At 36.1% G+C, this 23,266-nt stretch overlaps 1 protein-coding gene across 1 annotated transcript; it reads right to left on the bottom strand.

The window, feature by feature from the left end:
• Positions 1-2,580: 2,580 nt before the first annotated feature.
• On the bottom strand, positions 2,581-3,162 carry LOC115215129. The gene has a single exon (XM_029784303.1). The coding sequence runs from the start codon at positions 3,160-3,162 to the stop codon at positions 2,581-2,583; it is 582 nt and encodes a 193-aa protein (XP_029640163.1).
• Between the last annotated feature and the right edge of the window lie 20,104 nt (positions 3,163-23,266).

Raw genomic sequence — 23,266 nt, 5'->3', positions numbered from 1 at the left:
GTTCCTCCGCCCTTTGACGAGTTTTGTTTTTCATCCTGCAGGGTGCCCAATAAACACCCTCCTCACCAAGCAATCTTGGTGGGGTTGCCGGTTTAGTCGCCAACGACCCGACCATGCAACAGGTTGTACTGGGTTACATGTTACCAGTAGCACTCGAAAATGACCTGACACATACATACATACATACATACATACATACATACATACATACATACATACATACACACATACATACGTAGGTAGGTAGGTATGTAGGTAGGTAGGTAGGTAGGTAGGTGGATAGATAGATAGATATTATATTATATATTTATTATACAACTGCAGCCATGCTGGGGCACCATGTTGAAGAATTTTTAGCCGAACGAATCGACCCCGGTACCTTTTTTGTTCATACGATCCTTTCAAAATTAATGTTCTTATCAGTTATCTGGATCGTGTCCATCATCATCAGTTCCTGGACGTATTGTCTCGTGTCTGAAAATTCAGGGGTCGGTTATTATGATATATAAATGACGGAGATGAAAAGATCAACCTTGGACAGGATATCACAGTACGTCGCAGGGTTAAATATTTGCAGCTGAGTGGACTGAGGTAACATGAAATGAAGTGCTTTGCTCAAGAACACAACACATTACCCTGTCTAGGAATCGAAACCAAGATCTTGCGATAGTGACGATCGTGAGTTTAACCCTAACCACTCGGCCACGTATTTCCAAAATGTAACTCTCCTTTTGAAATCTCAAGTAAATCAGTTCGAAATAATGAACACACACAGACGCACACAAACACATATAAACACACAGACAACACACAAACACATACACACTGCATACGTATATAACGTTTCTCTACGCACAGTTTGAAGATAGAACCGCGTATTTTAACAAAGACTCCAAATTTTCTTAACTTCCATATAAGGATAAAGCTTCGTATAAACATGCTTATGTCTAGGAATACACATATAATAAATGACGCACTGAACATAATGCCCTATGAAGTTCGCATGCAATGAAAACCGTGTTTATAGACTGGAATGATTAAAATTTTTTAACAATACCCAAAAATATTCAGGTATATAAACACATGTTGAATTATACTGCTGAATATATCTCGCTACATTACGACCTTTCTGTGAAACACTGCACTTTTATTAGGCAATAAAACAACTACACAACATCGTATCAATTATAAAACGTTCTAAATTTAAAAGAAGTATCTTTCATAAAGATGCCAACTGCCATTTTACAGCGTTCTTCCGCTTGGCTGCGAGTCGTAACAATAAAACGCCGACAATAAAATCCGCAGCAATGCAACACATTAAAACGAAACGCGTAACTGTGAACTTCCTATGAATTCCTAGAGAACTTGTTAGAATACAGTTTTACCGTAATGCCATCTAATTTCGCATCACCACAGGCAGCACAAAATATTAAATAAAAATGCCTCCTACACATAAATTCTGTGAATAATGCTAATAAGGGAGCTTCTACGCATTTGTTTATTTAGATTAGCAACCAAATATTCGCACTCGTTCGATGATATAGCCATAAATATAATGTGGCTGCGAAAAAGATGGCATGTTTCACGGTGGAAACACTTTTGATCATGGGATTATGAGATCAATCCTGACATGAAATTTAGGAACAGCATCAAGAACCAAGTACTATAAGCGAAGGTAGAACCGATTGATATATATATAGAGGAAGCTTGGGAGAGTTGAGTCATTTCTTACATTTCAATATGATACGGACTCTCTGTACATAAGAAAGAATTCTTTACCAACTTGTAACATTCATAGACTTGTAACGTATATACGCCAGAGATATAGTTTCAAATGGGTGTAAACTGAAACGAGAGCATGCTTTATAAATGGTAATGATTTGATCAAACCCTCTCAGGGGGTGGTGAGAGTCGAGACATAGGGGGACTTCGGATAAGTGATATTTTAATTGATTGTACGCTAAAATGAAACACTTATATAACCACATATAAATGATTTGAAGCATTTCGAACTGCACTTCGTTCAACATTCTGAGTAGCAGTTTCGGGGACGTTGACGGCTCCTGGGAAATGTTGGGTGATTCTGTCATTGAATAAGAAACTGGTGTTTCTTTAAAACTTGATTGGAGAACATCTCCTTGGTTTTCATAAGAGACTGTTGGAAGATCTCAGTCTGTTACTACTGCAGGCGCAAACTCTGTCTCACAGAAAACATCTTGGTTAAAGGGATAAATTCCCGTTCGTTGAACCCCAAAGATAATGTTTTGAGCAGTAAGACCATGTATCTCAGAATCGGAAACGAACTGAGGAATGTCATATTTTGTAATCGAATTTCCGGGATGGGAACGCATTCAGTTATCAACTGCTCGACTATATGCCGTTTTGAATGTCTTATAGCAGCTCACATCCAACGTTTGAAGCATATGGCTTGTATGAGGAGACATTGTTAATAATATCATCCCATTTTTATGGCCAAGTCAATGGCTGCAAGGAACAGATGAGTTTCGTGACTGTCCAAATTAACAACGCTTTCTTCTCTTTCCTGCGCCTGGTGAAGGCTATAAAGTGTTTTTATAAAAGTCATAAACAGATCTCCATTAATCCATCCACTGGAATTGACTCTTCCGATACACCCTGCAGGACCACTTCGATTAAATAATCCCTATTGTTTTTTCGTGGGAAGATCAGCAGTGATGGAACAACACTTCCTGCTGCATTAACTGCATGCACAACTGTTACAAAGTGTCCTCTCTCGGCAGAAGTTATCGATCCTACTTTTTTCACTCCCTCTGCAACAACAACATTTTCAGATTGCTTCACAGTTGTGCATTCGGTTCCATTTGCATTATAAATGTCGTGGCATTCAAACTTGTGCAGACCCTTACCATCCTTTAAGTTGTCGTAAAACTTGTCAATGTTATAGCGATTGAACGCACTTGCTCTAGCAAGCTTCTGGTGTTCGAATTGCTTGATGGTTTCTTTCTTTAAAGGATATCCAAAATGCTTGCCAGTCATTCCGTTTTGTTGCCAGGAATCAGGGACCGTAACATTGTTTCTTAATGCATATTCCACTATCAACTTACGTGTGAGTCCGTGGAACTGCTCAGCCAATGTCTTTATGTGAGTCGATAACTCAGTTTCCATCTCTGATGAAAATGTCATATTTTTTTATCCTGCAATTTTCGTACCCAAACACTTCGTTTTGCTCGTTGTAATCATTTTAGTGTCATTCTTACGATACTGAAATCTTTGGCAGCAGCACGGATACTGCATCCTTCCCTGACGCAATCTCTCGCTCTTCGATCTCAGCCATACACAAAATTTTAGGTAGGTAGATCAAACATTAATCTTTTATGTTGAATTGAAGCCCTATGCAGTTTAGCTTCAAGGCACTTAAACTAGAAACCAAACACAACTCATTAACAGCTACCAGAATTTTTTCTCTTTATCACAGGAAGTAATAAAATCAACAGGTTAAAATTGTTTTTTCACCACGCATTAATAAAGGGAGAGTTGGGACACATAGCTGTCCCATCTATAGCTGTCCCAACTCTTCCCATTTCCTTCCATCTTAACTTCCGGCATCATTGTAACTGCAACGTTAGCCACACGGTTTTTTTAACGGCCAGTGATAGAAAAACGATATAGGTACATGACAAAACGCATTCAATCAAAATGCTACTACTACTACTACTACTACTACTACTACTACTACTACTACTCTACAACTACTACTATACTACTACTACTACTACTACTACTACTACTACTACTACAGAAGTATGAACATGCTTACCTTCAAATCCAACTTTTACTTTTTGGTGTAAAAATTGATTTTTTCAAGAAATAAACTACTTACGCCTGTTTAATGCATTCGATCAGCAGAAACGTTTCTAGAAGGGCTTCCAATAGGTGGCAGTAATTATGTTTTATAATTTATAGATTTAGGCAAAATTGTTGTAGCTCAACTCTCCCAAGTTCCCCCTACACAGATCATATGTGGTTGCTATGTAAGTTCCGACGGCCATTGTATCTAGGATTTCGGTTAGCACAAATCTGTAGACATATTTACAAAATCCTAAAGCAGAACCACAGCAACATGCCTTGACCATTCCCTATCCGATCCAGTCTATACGCTGAGCGAGAGGAATGGACTCAAATATAGCAGCAGAATGAGCAACTAGAACAATCTCATTGGCGGGGAGGAAGCAGGGATGGCGGGTCATTTTAACCCGAAGTTCTCCCAAAAGTGAAGTTAAAGTTCGTACAGCATGTTTTTAAAAAAATATTAAAAATAAGCCCGCCGTTATGTGCTGACAACGTTGAAATTGTAGCAGAGTGTGTCATTTTGTGAGGGCTAGGTGGATTCAACCATTTCGGCATCCTGGTAGATGATTGTTCTGTACCCAGGAGACTCATCTACCAACACTCCCTAATCTCAAAGTAGATTACATAAATGTACATCGATCAGATTTCAAGCGAGACTGACTGAAATGAATATTTCGAACGGCTTATCTCATTACACAGAACCACACTCGCACACATTTACACAATAGAACATCCGCTCACACAAACGTAAAATTAAAAAGTACATACATAAAATAAAACTCCACAGTACGTCTGCACGCATACAAATGGATGTTTATATATATAACCACATATCTGAATACATGCTAACAAATAGACAACACGTGGACGCGCCTACTTCCTTATATATTTTATATAAATGCAGAGAAGCACTAGCAAAAATCATGTGCGCAGAAGCGTGTATATTTACACATGTATTCGTATATTTGATATACGCTTCTATGCTTGTGTGCGTGTATATATATATATATATATATATATATATATATATATATTATATATATATATATATATATATATATATATACATACATATATATATACATATATATGTGTGTGTGTGTGTGTGTGTGTGTGTGTATGTATGTATGTATACTTTGAACGCGTAGTACTTATTCTATCGGTTCTTTTGTCGTACCGGTAAATTACGATGACGTAAACACACACAAATACATGCATATATATACATATATATATATATATATATATATATATATATATATATATATATATATATATATATATATATATACAGACAGACAGACACATATATATATATATATATATATATAATATATATATATATATATATATATATATATATATATATATGCAGAATATGAAATATATTTATACTTATATTTAAGAGGGCTCTAATAAGCACCTGGTTTGATAAAGATAAGAGTAAAAAAACTTCGAACCTACAGAATCACTAAATTAATAGAGGCATGGTAGGAAGAATTAAGTGAATAAAAATTGTACCTTACCTCCGCAAAGGTTGCAGAAGGAATGGCCAGTTAATCTGATACCATGATTTCGAATTTAGCGCCAAAGGTACTCGATTCTCTTCTGTGAAATCTACAAGTAGCAATCACTGCTATCCACTGCTACCATACCTGTGATCGTTTCAATGTCCAAGCACCATTGAACTATTGAAACAAAATAATTACGTAAAATTATTTATAAATATATATAAGAACATTATTATTCTTAAAAGTGGCCTCAGGCGTAAATAGGCAAAATTAATAAGTATATATAAAATATGAATGTATTTATATATATAAGTGGACACTAATAAATACCTGATTTGCTAAAGATAGGAGTCAAAAAGCCCCGATACCCCAGAAGAATCACTAAATTAATATAGGCATTGTGGGAAGATTAAATGAATAAGAATTTGTGTCTTACCTCCGCAAAGGTTAATTAATTTAGTGATTTTTCTGTCGCTTCTGAGTCTACGGATGAATTCAACTGTTTTATGAATTGGGTCCTTTACGTTCTCCATTTTGGGTGGAATTGCAATGTCCTTCATAGAAATATCGACTTCAATCTTCGCCATTTTACCAGTGGAAACTAATATTCATCTAATTCAGTAATTGTTCAAATCTAACTGAATTAAGGATATAAATACTCTTAAGAAAACCAAAGATTTTAGCTTCGCAGTGATAGATGTAAGTATTCTTTTTTTTATGTATGAGAAATTGAAAAAGAAAAAACTGAAATATAGGCATCACTTTATTAGAAAAAAATACTATTCTGAACAATATCAAACTCAATTTCACCTACAATTATTTCCATACCCAATTAAATCAATTTGAGAAATTGAATTAGTTGGATCTTTATACAAACTATTTTCTAAACATTTTACCAAAGAAAATAGATATCATTATGTAATTAACTCCAGTTTTCTGCGTGTGGATTTTTCTGTTTCGAAGAATATGTCTCAGATTATTTCTTCCTTTGACGAAAGGAAATTATCAAAGTTTTATAACAATAATTATCCGATTAAATGCAACAATAATACTCTAGGAAATAATGTTAGTGAAAAATGTATGAATTATTCTTCTAATGTACAAGGGGAACCAACCCACTTTAAATTCCATTATAACCTAAAGAATAGAAGTAACGCTTATCGTATAAATCATAATAGTAATATGAATAGAAATGAAAATATATATTGTGATTGCAAAGATTGAAATAACTGTTTGTTTAATAATTATTGTAAACAAAAAAAATCTCGTGTATAGATGTAAAGTGAATTCTGAAGGTAAGAATTTCTCTTAGGTCGGTGCAACGCAAAACTATATCAAAAGATGCATCGCAAATCACAATTATACATTTAATAATAAAAATAAGTCGTCTTACACCAATCTAAGTAAATTTATTTGGGACTTAAAGGAGAAGAATAAAATGTTTACTGTGGAGTTGAAATTAATAATTGCCTATAAAATTGGCAATGACTTTTGTTCTCTTTAGTGGAAACATTATACCAAATCTTAAATTTCAAACGTAGACTCCTTAACACAAGTAGGGAGGGTGGGATTTCTTGTATTCACGCCTATAAACATGTTTTCAAAACCTACCATTAAATACAATGTAAAAGTTTCCAGGACTATAGATTTAGGCGGTATGTAATATATACGTTAATCTTTACGAATATGTGCACCATTTCATTGTATTCGTACCTCATGGATTCTCCTTTGGCGATCTGCTTCGTAATCATAAACATTTTCTTAGCAGCTTTAATGTATTTCTAATCAGTTGTAGAGCACTCTCAGCGAAAAAGGCTTGACTTCGACGAATTAGGATTCGTGCCAATTTTAAACACACCCATACACCCACACATAAATACCCATAAGACACTCATACATAGAATTCTGTGTAAAGCTTATGTATATACGTTCCTATCTATCTATCAATATAGATAGATAGATAGATAGATAGATAGATAGATAGATAGATAGATAGATAGATAGATAGATAGATAGATAGATAGATATACACGCAAAAAAAAAAAGAATGAGAGTAAGGATGTGTATGTATGAGGGAGAGGGAGAGGGAGAGAGGGAATATACAGAACAGGCTTTGTGTTAGGTTATATTCTATCAATTCGGGGGAATGGGAAAATTTTAATTTCATGCTTCTGATAACTCACAAAGCCGTTTGATATTGGTATTTCTCTCTATCATTCTTCCACACGTGCTCGCATTCTCTCTCTCTCTCTCTCTCTCTCCCTCCTTCTCACTTCTCTCCCTCTCTCTTTCTCTGTCTCCCTCTTTCTCTCTCTCTCTCTCTATCTATTTATCTCACACACACACTCGCTCTCTCTTCATCTCTTTCTCCTCTTTCAATTTTATACATATATATATACACATCTTCATGCATGTGTGCGTAGATACACATACACAAACACAAATATTTTGTGTCTGTATGTATAGATAGTTAGATAGATAGATAGATAGATAGAAGATAGATAGATAGATAGATAGATAGATAGATAGATAGATAGATAGATAGATAGATAGATAGATAGATAGATACAAGCATACATACATACCTATCTGTACACATATACAGATATACATATATATTTGTGTGTGTATGTATTTATGAACTCTGTGTGTGTATGTGTGTGTGTGTGTGTGTGTGTGTGTATGTGTGTGTGTGTGCGTGTGTGTGCCTCCCTTTCTCGGCTTTCTGTATAACGTATCAACACTAAACCTAGAACCATTCTGCTGACATTATATAATATAGAAAATAAAACAATAACACTATTTCTTTTCTTTTTACGGGAAATCTTAAAAAATTAAGCCACTTTACGACAATTAATTAGACTAATGTGTTTTCCCGTTTTCTTTTTAAATAATGTTTTTAGGAAGTAAATAAGTAAATAAATCAGAATTTATTTTGCACTTCTAATAATAGACCAACGAAAACAAATTATAAAATTCCATCTCGAACTTATTCGCGCCATTTCCCATTAACCTCAGACCTATTTTTGTCTTTTACGTTCTTAAACGTCACGCCTTACACAAGAAACAGATCTTAACAACCAAACATCTTCCCCGCCGTAAGGTTGCTGTGTAAATTTCTCTCCAGTTTCTTGAGATTCAAATTAAATACAGATTAATTTCGCCTCAGATACAACCCCACGCCATTCAGTTAAGGGCCAGTCTCTTTAAGGCGGCAAAATGACAGTTGTCAAGCCACGTGGCGCAGGGAGATAGAGCGTTGCACCTACGATCGCAAGATCGTGGATTTGATTCCTGCACCGGCCATTGCGTTGTGTTCTTGAGCCAAACACTTCATTTCACGTTGCACCAGTCCACTCGGCTATAAATGAGACAACCTGTGATGGACTGGCGTCCTGTCCAGGAGGAATACTGTGATCTCAGTCGTTTATGCGTTTTGGCAAAGGGTAACCAGTCCTATGAGTTGTAGGACTCGAGACAGTAGTGTCTGAACGTTACCTGTACCTTTTAACTTTACCTGACAGATTCGTCAGATAATTGGCTTAAATACTTTGAAGTATTTATTCCTGGTTCTTACGTTTTGAGTTCAACTCTTTCTCGGGCAAACTTAGCCTTTCTCCTTTCCATAGTCGATAAAAAAAAGTCTGTGGTAGTGGAATTAGCGTAAAAGTCAAAGCATCGGAGGAAATACTATACGGTAGTTGTTCCAGCTCTTTGTGCGTTGTGTGTTGACTTACTTGGTTGGTAGGGTTGATCCGTGACCCAACTTAACACCACTACCTCGTGCCTTACGAGTTGGTGGGGAGACTTCAGTGGAATCATATATGCCACAGGCATTCAAGTCAGGTGTCCGGTTTAGAGAAAACTTCCTCTCTTCCTCTGCTTCCAAATCCCATACCCGGAGACCCTTGTAAAGGATCCTGAACAGTGCCCTTTTCCAGCTGACAAAAATATAAAAAGAAAAACCTATTGAAAATATTTTCTTCTTGCTGTTGGCCTTACCATGGAAGCCGGCAAAACACCAGTCAATATTGGGGGGGGGGCAGTCGATTAGATCGACCCCAGTACACAACTGGTACTTAGTTTATAGATCCTGAAAGGATGAAAGGCAAAGTCGACCTCGGCGGAATTTGAACTCAGAACGTAGCGGCAGACGAAATACCGCTAAGCATTTCGCGTGCTAACGTTTCTGCCAGCTCGCGCCTTGAAACACGCGTCAATATTACATGAGAAACGTTAGCACGCCGGATTAACTGCTTAGCGACATTTCGTCCGTTTTTACATTCTGAGTTCAAATTCCGCCGACGTCGACTTTGCCTTTTATCCATTCAGGGTCGATAAATTAAGGACCAGTTGCGTACTTAATTTCTTAATTGCGTACAGTTCTCCCCCGAAATTGCTGGCTTTGAGCCAAAATTTGAAATCGAAATTACATTATGACAACAAACCAATCCTACTAGTCTACTACATTCAAACCTACCTTCCGCCATCTTGAAATTCTTACGGGTCAACGTAGGCCCCATGACGAGAGAGTAATACTGGCCTTTGACAACTCCCCCCTCAGCTTATGCTTACGTGTAAGTAATGATATGACAGATTTAAATGATACATGATCATCTTTGTAATGATGAGCAAACAAGATGAGACGAAAACCACAGGTGTGCCTATGAGGTGAGGAAGAGCTCTATCTCGTTACACCACCATGAAATCACACCTGCTGTTATAGAAAATAAGAGCACTAACTTTGGATAATGTAGTCCTAAATATATTATGTGTGAAAATAGAGTGGAATATTCATGACAAGAACTCTGTTTCTGGATGGCTTAAACAACCAAAGCGACATCTGTTGGTTTTATTAATTTTGGGCGTCGAGCCGACAGAAGGACAAAATGCTTAGCGGCATTTATTCCGATTCTTTACTATTTAAGTTCAAATGACACCGAGGTCAGCTTTGCACTTTATCCTTTCCTGGATCGGTAAATAATGGATCGATATAAATGATTTGCCTCTCCCCAGCAAAAAAGAAAATTACTGGCCTTGCAACGGACCGGCGTTTCGTTCAGGGGTCAATTTTGTGATTTTGATCACCATGCTATGGAAACCAGGTAATCAATTTTATGAGTCACAAGACACGAGAAGAAAACATACTAAAGCAGACTAATGAAGCAGGCCTGAACGACCAGATCTGTTGTTAAAGATGTTCCAGTTGTGATCACCCCTCATTTTTGTATTTCAGTGACAACATACACCGTTCTATCTTTCCTAATCAAGACAGTGGGTGAAATATGGCTGTTCTGTCTGCTAGGTCACATGACCTTGCTGGAAACAGTAGCGTCAATCATGTGACTGTATCTGCCTCCATTAATAAAGAACAAATTCCTCGTGAGAAGAAATTATTATCATCATGTCTATTAAACAAACATTATTGAATTTCTGTTGTTGTGGTTTTTGTTATTGTTAGTGGTGGTGGTGGTGGTGGTGGTGGTGGTGGTGGTGGTGGTGGTGGTGGTGGTAACTATTTATTTATTAGTTTGTGAATATCATTTTACCGAACGTGTCATATCAGTGAAAGCTGGTTCTGTAAGTGAAGCCAAGAGGTTGACTACGTTATAAGCACGTGTGATGAGCTGATAGCCGTCTTAAAGTGATTGCCTCTGCTATCTAATCTTCAACTAAACTGGGAGAGTTTACATCCTGGACAGACAGCGTCGTTATGAATGGGGATCTCTCACTTAAAGGTTTCGCTCAGTGAACCACACGCACACAAACATGTTTCTATACAGTATATACGCATATAAAATGCAGGCACATACACACACATACATATACACAGATATACACACACAGACACACATATCCGCACATATACATGTATACACATATGTATGTATGTGCTTGTGTGTGTGTGCGTGTGTGTGTAGAAGGAGATAGAAGCTACTATTTCCGTGCATATTGCTTTAAAGAGACATCTGCAGTTCACCTTGATACGAATAAAAGCTCTCAGCGGACGAGACGAACAGAATAAGTATTTCAAAATTACTGAGTCAATAGTATACTATAGTTTCAGGTTTAACTTTCAAATTAAATAAATCAATTTTAAAATAATTAATTTAATTTAAATTTAATAAGTTTGACTTCCCACAGCGCTATCGCTCCATATTTACGAAGAAACATGAATAATTTTTAAATATTAGCTTATTCGTCCACAGCCATTTAAAAAAAGAAAATTATTCATGTTTCTTCGTAAATATGAAGCGATAGCGCTGTGGAAAGTCAAACTTATTAAATTAGTTATTTTAAAATTTGTTTATTTAATTTGAAAGTTAAACCTGAAACTATGTAATTTAAATGTAATTTAAGAATATTTATCCTGTTCGTCTCGCCCCCTGAGAGCTTTTATTCGTATCAAGGTGAATTACAAAATTTGCCGCCAGGCAGAAGTATGCTGAAACATGTTAAGGAAGTTTAGCTTTCTTTCACTTTTGTTGTGTATGTACATATATATATATATATATAAGAACCCCTTATTCGCAAAATTACCGAACTTAACTATGGTCTGTCTATAGCACTTATTCAGCATTACCTGGCACCTTTGGGTCTCAGTAACACCATTATCTCTTATATATATATTTCTTTACTACCCACAAGGGACTAAACATAGAGGGGACAAACAAGGACAGACAAAGAGATAAAGTCGATAACATCAACCCCAGTACGAAACTGGTAATTTATTTATCGACCCCGAAAGGATGAAAGGCAAAGTCGACCTCGGCGGAATTTGAACTCAGAACGTAAAGACAGACGAAATATCGCTAAACATTTCGCCCGGCGTGCTAACGCTTCTGCCAGCTTACCGCCGTATCTCTCTTATATATATATATATATATATATATATATATATATATATATATATATATAGATAGATAGATAGATAGATAGATAGATACATACATACATACTACATACATACATACATACATACATACATACATACATACATATGTATACATACATATATATATACATACATATCTATACATATAAATAATGAGGGAGATAAATTGAATATTAATTTAATTAATATCAATTTAAAACCATTAGCCTAGCATACAAAAATCTGAAAAATCAGAGAAAATTCCAATACATGTGTATATTTTAAGAGCTAAAAACCACGATGTGGACAGCCATATGCTAGAAATAGATCACCCACGATCAAACTACAAAGACAGAATGTTCTCTAGAGAAAATTCAGCGGACACCAGAACAATAGGCGGGCAAGGCAGTTGAAAATTATATAAAAAATCAAGAATTAATCGCAGGAGTGGCTGTGTGGTAAGTAGCTTGCTAACCAACCACATGGTTCCGGGTTCAGTCCCACTGCGTGGCATCTTGGGCAAGTGTCTTCTGCTATAGCCCCGGGCCGACCAATGCCTTGTGGGTGGATTTGGTAGACGGAAACTGAAGGAAGCCTGTCGTATATATGTATATATATATATGTGTGTGTTTGTGTGTCTGTGTTTGTCCCCCTAGCATTGCTTGACAACCGATGCTGGTGTGCTTACGTCCCCGTCACTTAGCGGTTCGGCAAAAGAGACCGATAGAATAAGTACTGGGCTTACAAAGAATAAGTCCCGGGGTCGATTTGCTCGACTAAAGACGGTACTCCAGCATGGCCGCAGTCAAATGACTGAAACAAGTAAAAGAGAGAGTAAAGAGTATACCGGTTTCGACTATTAACGAATAAATCACTTACGTAATCCTTCGTCCGTAGGACTCATCAGTACGATCGTTCCAAAAGCAATATAATTTGTAAAACTAACCACCGGTTTTCTGTATAAAACAGATACGTACTTAGTTCTAACTATTACATTGGGGTTAATTTCAAATGTCTGAGTTCTGGCGCGCTAAATTCCGGAAACAAAAACTGCAGCAAATAATTTACTGCAGTTAATGCTGCATATTAGAGAACATATTTATTTTAACATTTAAATAATGAGGGAGATAAATTGGATATTAATTTAATTAATATCAATTTAAAACCAATAGCCTAGCATACAAAAATCTGAAAAATCAGAGAAAATTCCAATACATGTGTATATATACATATGTATTTTTGTAATGAAGTACGATTGTTTCATGCTTCTCCATTTAATTGAACAATGAAAATATTACATCAGTTTTAAAATGTAGAGAAATCTTCAGCTCCATAAAAACATAGAATTTAGTTAAATTCAAAGGATTCATTTGTATAGTTATTCTATTAACCAAAATCACAAAGAGGATAAGTAGATAGACAAAGGACATGTTTCATCAACAATATCATAGTAGTAAATTTTATGCAGCTGAAGATTGCTCTACATTTTAAAACTGATGTAATATTTGCATTGTTCAATTAAATGGAGTCGCATGAAACGATTGTACTGCATTACCTCTGGATATCCTTGTTGCTTATTTTGATTGTAATCACCCCGTTTTGAATTATATGGATAATACCATACTAAATTCTGGTACCTTTAACTTAAGTACCATATTCAACTGAATATATATATATATATATATATACATATGGTATGAACACACACACACAAATGTACGCGTGTATGTATGCATCGTTCTTTTTGTTCGAAACACATTTTGTAGTTGTTGAGTAGATGAACAGATTAACATTAAGATAAACATTAATCAATGATTTCTTCTTGTTTATTTTTCATTCATTTCAAGAGAGTGCGAAGGAAGGAGCTTTCATTTTACAATATTGATTGTTTTGTTAATATAAAACATGACTAGCAACAACACCCTCGGTGATTTTATCTGTTTTTGTATTAGGACTTCCTATATTTGCTTACAAGAAGCGCTGAGTAAATGGGTGACTTGTCAAATAGTTTGTGTCGAATATTTATTTCATCGAGCAACAAAATGTCGTCAGTGGAAAATCGACCTTCAGCTCTACGGTGTTGTTTGCTGGTTCTTCGCACTATGAAAATAAAGAAAGAGACGAAGAAAAAGAGAATCACATAAATAAAACTAAATGTAACTTATGGCAGTGTGTTTATAATATTCATTACAGGCGTAAGGGGTGAGCTGGCAGAACCGTTAGCACGCCGTGAAAAATGCGTAGCCGTATTTCGTTTGTCTTTACGTTCTGAGTTCAAATTCCGCCGAGATCGACTTTGCCTTTCATCCTTTCGGGGTCGATAAATTAACCACCAATTACGCACTGGGGTCGATATAATCGACTTAATCCATTTGTCTGTCCTTGTTTGTCCTCTCTGTGTTTAGCCCCTTGTGGGTAGTAAAGAAACAGGTATTTCGTCTGCCGCTACGTTCTTAGTTCAAATTCCGCCGAGGTCGACTTTGCCTTTCATCCTTTCGGGGTCGATTAAATAAGTACCAGTTACGCATTGGGGTCGATATAATCGACTCAATCCGTTTGTCTGTCGTTGTTTGCCCTCTCTGTGTGTAGCCCCTTGTGGGTAGTAAAGAAATAGGTATTTCGTCTGCCGCTACGTTCTGAGTTCAAATTCCACCAATGTCGACTTTGCTTTTCATCCTTTTGAGATCGATAAATTAAGTACCAGTTACGTAATGGTGTTGATCTAACCGACTGGCCCCCTCCCCCAAAATTTCGGGACTGGTACCTAGAGTAGAAAAGATTATTCATTAAAGGCGTGAGCTGGTAGAATTGTTAGTGCGTCGGACAAAAATCCTTGGAGATATTTCTTCTTCCGGATTTACAGTCTGAGTGTTCATATTCCGCCGAGGTCGCCTTTGCCTTTCATTCTTTTGACGTCGATAAAATAATTATCAGATAAACACCTGCGTCGATGTAATTGATTTACCTGTCCCATAAAATATCAGGTGTTTTACCTTTTGTAGAAAGAACTCATTCACGTATTACAAGATCAAACATGATAGAGACGGATTTAATCGATTAGATCATCCTCCATATTTAAATGATACATATTTTATCGATCTAGGAAACTTGCAAGGTAAAGTTGTCCCCACCGGTTATTGAACTCGTAACGTTCAGGTACAGTTTGTCAGAAGGCGACTCTCAGACAATTCAACCATTTTCCAAACTTTTTATTTGTTTATTTATTACAAAACTTAAGAAAAATATTGTGTTTCGTATTTGTGTGTGTCTGAGTCTCCCTTCCATGTTGTTGTTTGGCTTTCGCAAAACAGTGTCATACTACGAGTGACGAAGCTTTGTCACCAAATATGATTCGGTTATGTCACCAATATTCTATTCCCTTTCCATTACCTTCAACTTGGAAATATTATCTGCAGCTCCAGACTAACTTTTGGGACTTCCATCCTGTCTTTTTTTTTTCTTTCCGTTTCTTTTTCTTTTGTTTGCCTTTTGTTATTCGTTGCTGTTTCATTCAATATTTTGTTTCCTTTACGCCTAACAGCACACTGAAGCTATAAAACAGACAGGCAATGGGGACCAGCAACACTTATTGATTAACTTTCTATAAGTCGTCGTCGCCGTCGTCGTTGTTGTTGTTGTTGTTTCACTATGATGAAAATGGTTAGACTACCAGGAATGGTAGGGAAACCAGTAAAATATATAATGATAATTAGCTACGTTCCTCTCCATTTTAGGTTCAAATTTCGCCGGGGTTTCCTTCCCCTCTCCACTATCTTTTCATCGTGTACTTAATCGATTTAATTGGCTCTCCTCTGTCCCAAAATGTGTGGCTTTGTAACAACGCTAGGAATTATTAGCTTGAGGTGAGCTAACTTCTTTCTCTACAAAGTAGAGTAGGAGATGAGCTTTGAAAAGGCCGAGTGAAGTTGTTATATAGGGAGAGTTTACGAAAAAAACAAAAGACGAAGACAGGTAGTGTAGAAAACAAACATGTATTAGTATAACGCTCAGGAATAGAAAAAGTCTTTTACGTTTCGAGCCTACGCTCTTCTACAGAAAAGGACACAGAATAAAAAACAAGGAGAGAAAAAAATGCGTGTAGTGGCTAACGATCTATCATGGCGACGTTGTTATATATTTAAGTATGCTAATTTTAGAAATTACGAACATCACAATATTCTAACCATCCTAAATTATACGGGTTTGCGCCGAGTTAAAAATAAATTATTATCATTATTTACTATTTTACAATTTGTTTTCAGTAGAAAGGATTAAACTACTATTTATTTAGCGCTGGATGTATCTGTCTGTGAATAAACAAATTGTGAGAAGAGGAATTGTGAAAAGATGTGAGTGGATGTGTATATTAATACGTAAAGCGCGACGGGTCACAATCGTAGCCGTCAGGCACAGGTCGACAGTCCAGGATGTGGCCCAGATAGATGCATTTAATTTATGGGCGTTTGTTGGGGTCTAAAGTCACTCAAACACTCCGATATCCCCCAGAATGCAAGAGGATTACTAGTTCAACTAATGACTTTTCAGATTATGTAAAACTTTCATTTTCATAAAATGTGCGCAGCAGTCCACGCTATGTAAGTGCAAATCCCAACGTTTTATGGGTTAAGCTATTTCTTTCCCGAATCTGAAAGCAAAACTCTTGTACCTGTAACTCGAAACCCATGATGTGTATTCCTGGTGTTCTATAGAAGCTAAGTATTCCTGCAAACGGCCTTTAACCCGGTACGGTAAGCCAACGAAACACTCGTTAATTCTAGTGTGCTGCTGCTGTTTATTGTAATGAATCATAACTTTACTCGAGATGGACTCAGGATTTTTTATGAGGATAGAAAGCAAAGCACCCCCCACCACCTTTGGTTTTATCACCTTTACCATCCTCATTCCTGTAAACTAATGAAATGAATGTAATTATTTTGAACATTCTCTAAAATATCAAATTTGATATAAGACTAAATACGAAATCCTTGGCATAAATAAAATATTATGATTCAGAATACTCATTTCTGTTCAATATAACCTACATGTTACAAAACTATAAACGTACCGAATGCACCCGGCATATCTTAATACTAAAAAGCATAACAATGATTCTTGATAATTTACATAATACAACTGGGCCGATAAGATTTCCCTATCTCACGAGTGGATTCCTCATGCATTTAAATGTACACTGTATTTTATATATACATATATACATACATAACAGCAAGAAACCTCTAGAAAAATAATGCCTCGATTCCTGAGTACATTTCAATTTATAGACATGTAGCAGTCTCGCATCGATGCAACTTCCTGTTCTGCACATCTGCGCATTTCATCTTTTATTTTATTGAAATCATGTTCCATTAGCAAACGTTTTGTGTATAATTGGAGTAATGCAGAAAGGTCAGACAAGCAGGAATGTGATACCCCAACTTGCGTCTACCTCCCACCATACTAAATATGTAACCAGTCAGCAAAAATAATATTAAGTTGTATTTATTTTTTGCTGGCTTGCTTGATTAAATATCCACTCTGGTTTCTTACAAACAATTGAAGAAAACCCGACGGTTTTACAAGTGTGGTAAAAAAAAAACTAATAAAATACATTGTTTTGTTTTACGAAATCTTAACTTTTCTTTAGCAAGCTCAACAGCGACGTGGTTACTAGACAGATCGAAAAGAAGTAGAAATACGTAGAAAAACTTGCTCTGGAAACCAGTTTTGATATTCTAAGGTATACATACATACATACATACATACATACATACATACATACATACATCATGATTAAATGCAATTGAGAGAGAATACTGTACCAACACTAACAGTAAAACATACAAAATTGATGCAGAAACCTTCGCTATAGCAGTAAGCAAACTGCAGAATGGGAAGGCACCTGGAAGGGACCTAATAGTTAGATATAGGTACAAGAATCTGACATCTTATAGAAACCAGTTGATATCTATTTTCAAAAGGACTATGGAAGGTCAGACTGATATACCAAATTGGCTTGCTACAGCAAGGACAAATATTGTCGCCAAAAATGAAATCGCCGAGATGGCAGAAAACCACAGGCACATTGTTTGTCTAAACATTATGTAAAAACTGTACACAAGTTGCCACAACCAATTTCTCCAGGACCGTTGTGAATCGAACAACATTGTGACTGATGAGCAGGCTGTTGGAAAGAAGGAAGTGTGGGGATGTGCCGAGCAACTTTTAATAAACAAAGCTTTACTGCCTGAAGTAAGAAAACAACGTAGAAACCTTGTGACAGAACGGTTTGACTATAAGAAGGCATTCGACTCCTTCCCTCATTCATAGCTGTTGATGTGCCTACATTTGGCAAAGGTACCTACCACACTAACTGCTGCTATAGAGAGAGACTCACAAAGACATGGACAATTCTCATCCTTCCAACTGAGAACAGAACAACTGTTTCAGATACTATAGGCATTTCAAAGGGAAGATTCCGGGGAGATAGTCTTTCTGTACTTCTTTTCATTTTGGCACTGAAACCATTATCGTTCCTACGCCACAAAACAAATTGTTACATGCTAGAATCTTCAACTGCGAGAAATATCATTGTAACTCATAATTTCTTTGTAGATTTATGCTAAAAGTGTTAACAATACCAAAAAACAACTGGAATTAATAACAATGTTTTCATCTGATATAGGCATAGAATTTGGCCAAAAGAAATGTTTATATTTGGTTATAGAACGAGGAAAATCAGTCCCCAAACCCAAAACCTGTGCATGATCTCCCCCATTCCACACAAGGAATGTTACAAGTACCTAATAGGGGAAAATGTATCATATGAGGGCACTGTGAATAAAGATAGAGTGACCCGAGTATATTACAGCAGACTTAGGAAAATATGGCAGTCAGAACTCTCCTCTTACAACAAAAAAAATATCCCACAAGGCATTGCAGTATCAGTACTGATCCCAACATTTGGGATACTTGATTGGTCTGCAGAGGAAATCTACTCCATAGATATCAAAACCCGCAAAATCCTGACAACAACTGGGAACTTCCACAGAAACATTGATGTTGACAGACTCTACCATGATGGTGGTAGAGGCCTGAGATCAATGCCGTATGGTATCATTCAGGCAGCGCCTGCTGAACAACAGCAGCAAAAATAAATATATAAATACAGTACTGAAAAGTGAAGAGAGCAACATTGTACGAGTTGGCAGTGAGATCCTTCAGAAGCACTCTCTTCTGTTGATCTCCTATACAGCTCCCAAACAGCTGGGCTCTCTTACCTCAGAGAAGACTTGGATGGAGATCACTCAGCATACAAAAAGTAAAAAGACTATGCATGGGTATGTTACCTGGAAGCTTGAAGAAGACAGTAGAATTGACATGGAGCACAGCCTCAATTGGACACAAGACCATTACATCACATTACACTTTGAAGGCTATGCGTTTGCAACCCAGGAACAAGAGATTGCCACAAAGTACCTGGTGAACAAGGTACTTTGTAATCCCAAGAAGCAACCGGATATGTAGGCTATGATATGTTTCTGTGGAAGACATCACGCATGTGATTAGCAGCTGTCCTAAAATGTCGTCACAGTACTACCTGCCTATGCGGCACAATGTTGTTATTAAAACATTCTACAATGCCATCCGCAAAAAAGAGTTTCCTGAAATAAACTAAGAAAACAACACTGTTATGAAATACATTCATAAACATCAGTGCAAGGAATACTGGTGGAATATTCCCGTCAAAACGTCTGTCAAATGTAAACATGACAAAGTCGACCTCGGCGGAATTTGAACTTAGAACGTACGACCGACGTGCTAATGATTCTTATTTCTTTATTGCCCACAAGGGGCTAAACATAGAGGGAACAAACAATGACAGACAAATGGATTAAGTCGATTACATCGATCCCAGTGCGTAACTGGTACTTATTTAATCGGCCCCGAAAGGATGAAAGGCAAAGTCGACCTCGGTGGAATTTTAACTCAGAACGTAGTAGCAGACGAAATACTGCTAAGCATTTCGCCCGGCGTGCTAACGTTTCTGCCAGCTCGCCGCCTTCAGCTGAGCAGAAATATTAATGTAATATCAGCTTACCATTAGTATATATCAAGGTACTTACGACGTGTTGTTTTATAGCGGGGCGTGGCGTTTTTATTTTATTATTTATTTTAAGCTGTCTGTTGCGCGTTCACTAAACTTTCTGAATAGTGTCAAAACATTTGGGAAAATTACCTCTCATTTAAATACTCCGTTTTGTTAACTGATTCATGCGACAGAAAACACGAGTTAAGTAGTAGCTTTGTTGATGCTTGAGTTTTATGAAGAGATTAAACTTAACTTCGTAACATTATAGATATATTCTATTACATTTGATTATTCATAATCTTCATCAAATCATTATAAGGATTCATATTACTCTCCGTTTCACTTCTGTAAACGTAAATGTATCCATATATACCTCCATACAAATCATATTTATCGCGTAGTTTTACATCAAGAGGATACCCTACTCCCTAGTTTATACTATGTTACAGTTTACGAGAGTTATGAGAGCCGTAATCTGAAATCTAGTAAAACACCCTCGTTGCATATCCTACATAAGGATATCTTATTTAAATATCTACTTATGTTAATCTCTACTACGACACACATATAGTCGTCCAAATATTGCAGGATTTAACTTGAAACACGTTCGAGTATTACAGCATTAATAAATTAGTCTCAAATTCATTCATTCAGTTGTTTATTTTTAAACACAAAACAAGTAAAGCCACGTAAAATAATGTCACTATGTTGTATTTTATTTCATATCTGAGATACCGCTCAATTCAAATTTTTATAACTATACAAAGTGTTTCTTTGCTTATAGACAGACAGGAGGAGAAATTGCAACCACATTTTCAATAGTAGAACCGACGCATGTATCAGTTAACAGCACATACAGAACGCAGACATATTGCATGCCGCGAATTGAGACAAAGCTCTGTGAAAGTAAAATATAAAACAGAAGGGTTGAGGGTTATTTTGATATGATAATTATTTCTAACACAGAGAACAAGACCACCCATTTGAAGGCTAAGGAAACATTCGATTGTACAAACCTCAGTATCGTCTCGTTCGTGTTTTATCGACCCTCGTAAGGATGAAATGCAAAGTCGACCCCGTCAGCATTTGAACTCAGAACGTAAAAGCGAAATACTGCCAGGTATTTTACTCGGCGTGCTAGCGATTCTGCAAGATCACCGTCCCCACTACACACACACACACACACACTTATATGAATATGTGTAAGTATATATATATATATATATATATTGATAAAACTGTAAGATAACAAAAGAAAGAAAGAGACCTCAATATTATATAAATAGAGGAAATTTATCTATACAATAATATGTTACTTTACTCGGTAGTCAAGATAAAACTCTGAGTTTCAGATGCCGAAGTGGAAATCCACAACACCATCTCTTCGGTTATCTGGCTATTTGAAAACGCTATGAAAAAATACCGTTAAATAAAGGGAAATTACTGTGTTATAACTCTGCTTGTCTGCGTACTTATACATCGCTCGCATTTTTCGTCATAAAAATTATGTAAAAATACATAAAAAATATATATAAAAATATATAAAAATATATAAAATCTTCTTGGGACATAACATAGAAAGCATGTTCTATCTGTTTTCTTTAGGGGACCAAAAACGTAGCAGAAATTTAGTCACATGTGGGCATGATCCGAAAAGTTCTGTCCTTGTATTTAGACATGTAGTAGGGTCTAAGCTGCTTTTCCAGATAAGCCATCTCTCCATGTCGCATAGACCGCACCTTCGGATCATGCCCACATGTGACTAAATTTCTGTTACGTTTTTGGTCCCCTAAAGAAAACAGATAGAACATGCTTTCTATGTTATCTCCCAAGAAAATTTTATATATTTTTATATATTTTTATATATATTTTTTATGTATTTTTACATAATTTTTATGACGAAAAATGCGAGCGATGTATAAGTACGCAGGCAAGCAGAGTTATAACACAGTAATTTCCCTTTATTTAACGGTATTTTTTCATAGCGTTTTCAAGTAGCCAGATAACCGAAGAGATGGTGTTGTGGATTTCCTCTTCGGCATCTGAAACTCAGAGTTTTATCTTGACTACCGAGTAAAGTAACATATTATTGTATATAATATATATATATATATATATATATAATATATATATATAATATATATATATATATATGTATGTATGTATGTATATATATATATACAAATATATATATATTATATTATATTTTGTGAAATTTGATTTAGTATTTCTAAATTGAATTTTTCCCTGTAAGTTTGGAATAATATTCCCTCATATTATATATATATATACAAGCCAGGGATGGAGTAGCTGGTAATACATTTATTCCATGGATTACAATTGTTTTATCAATTTGCAGGGGACAAATGAAATACCATGGAGTAGACATGGATGAGAACAACAATACAGTCATGTCCTTTCGGTAATGTCTTGCATAATTGCCTCCACACACACGCGCGCGTGCGCTCGCTGTGTGTACGTTGTGTGTGTGTGTGAGCGTATGTGTTAGCAGTAGTACTCAGGTAACACATGAATCAATTATACTTGAAATAAATTGCTTTAAAAAATTTTGTGATTTTTCCGTTGGTGCATAAATTGACACAGAATTATTGAATCCCAGGAAAACTTTCAGGCTGAGCTTCATAAAAATGTGCAAAAAGTAAACAAAGCAATATAGACTTTAAAATATCAGTTTGCATTTCCATTGTATGTTCTTGGAAAACATGCCTTTTTTTTCAAAATACTACACTCATTTAAACAATTACTGTTTCATTGTCCATGAAAATATTCCACAGAAATGAAGAAATGTGGGAAAGAGTATTAAAAAACATATTAGATTAACGTATAAAACAAAAAGAAATGCAAAAATAAGGTAACACGTATTGGTACTTTAGCTGCCTCAGCTGTAAGTTTTAGTTACTTAATATTTTAACTGGAGAAACAAAACAAAAACTAATCATTACT

The sequence above is a fragment of the Octopus sinensis genome, linkage group LG8, assembly GCF_006345805.1.
Source record: "Octopus sinensis linkage group LG8, ASM634580v1, whole genome shotgun sequence".
Lineage (NCBI taxonomy): Eukaryota > Metazoa > Mollusca > Cephalopoda > Octopoda > Octopodidae > Octopus > Octopus sinensis.
Note: the sequence above shows the minus strand (reverse complement) of the source record. Positions and strands in the feature narration are given on the sequence as shown.

Bases quoted from the DNA above. Each gene is read 5' to 3' on its own strand.
- LOC115215129 (XM_029784303.1), bottom strand. From the start codon at position 3,162: ATGACATTTTCATCAGAGATGGAAACTGAGTTATCGACTCACATAAAG.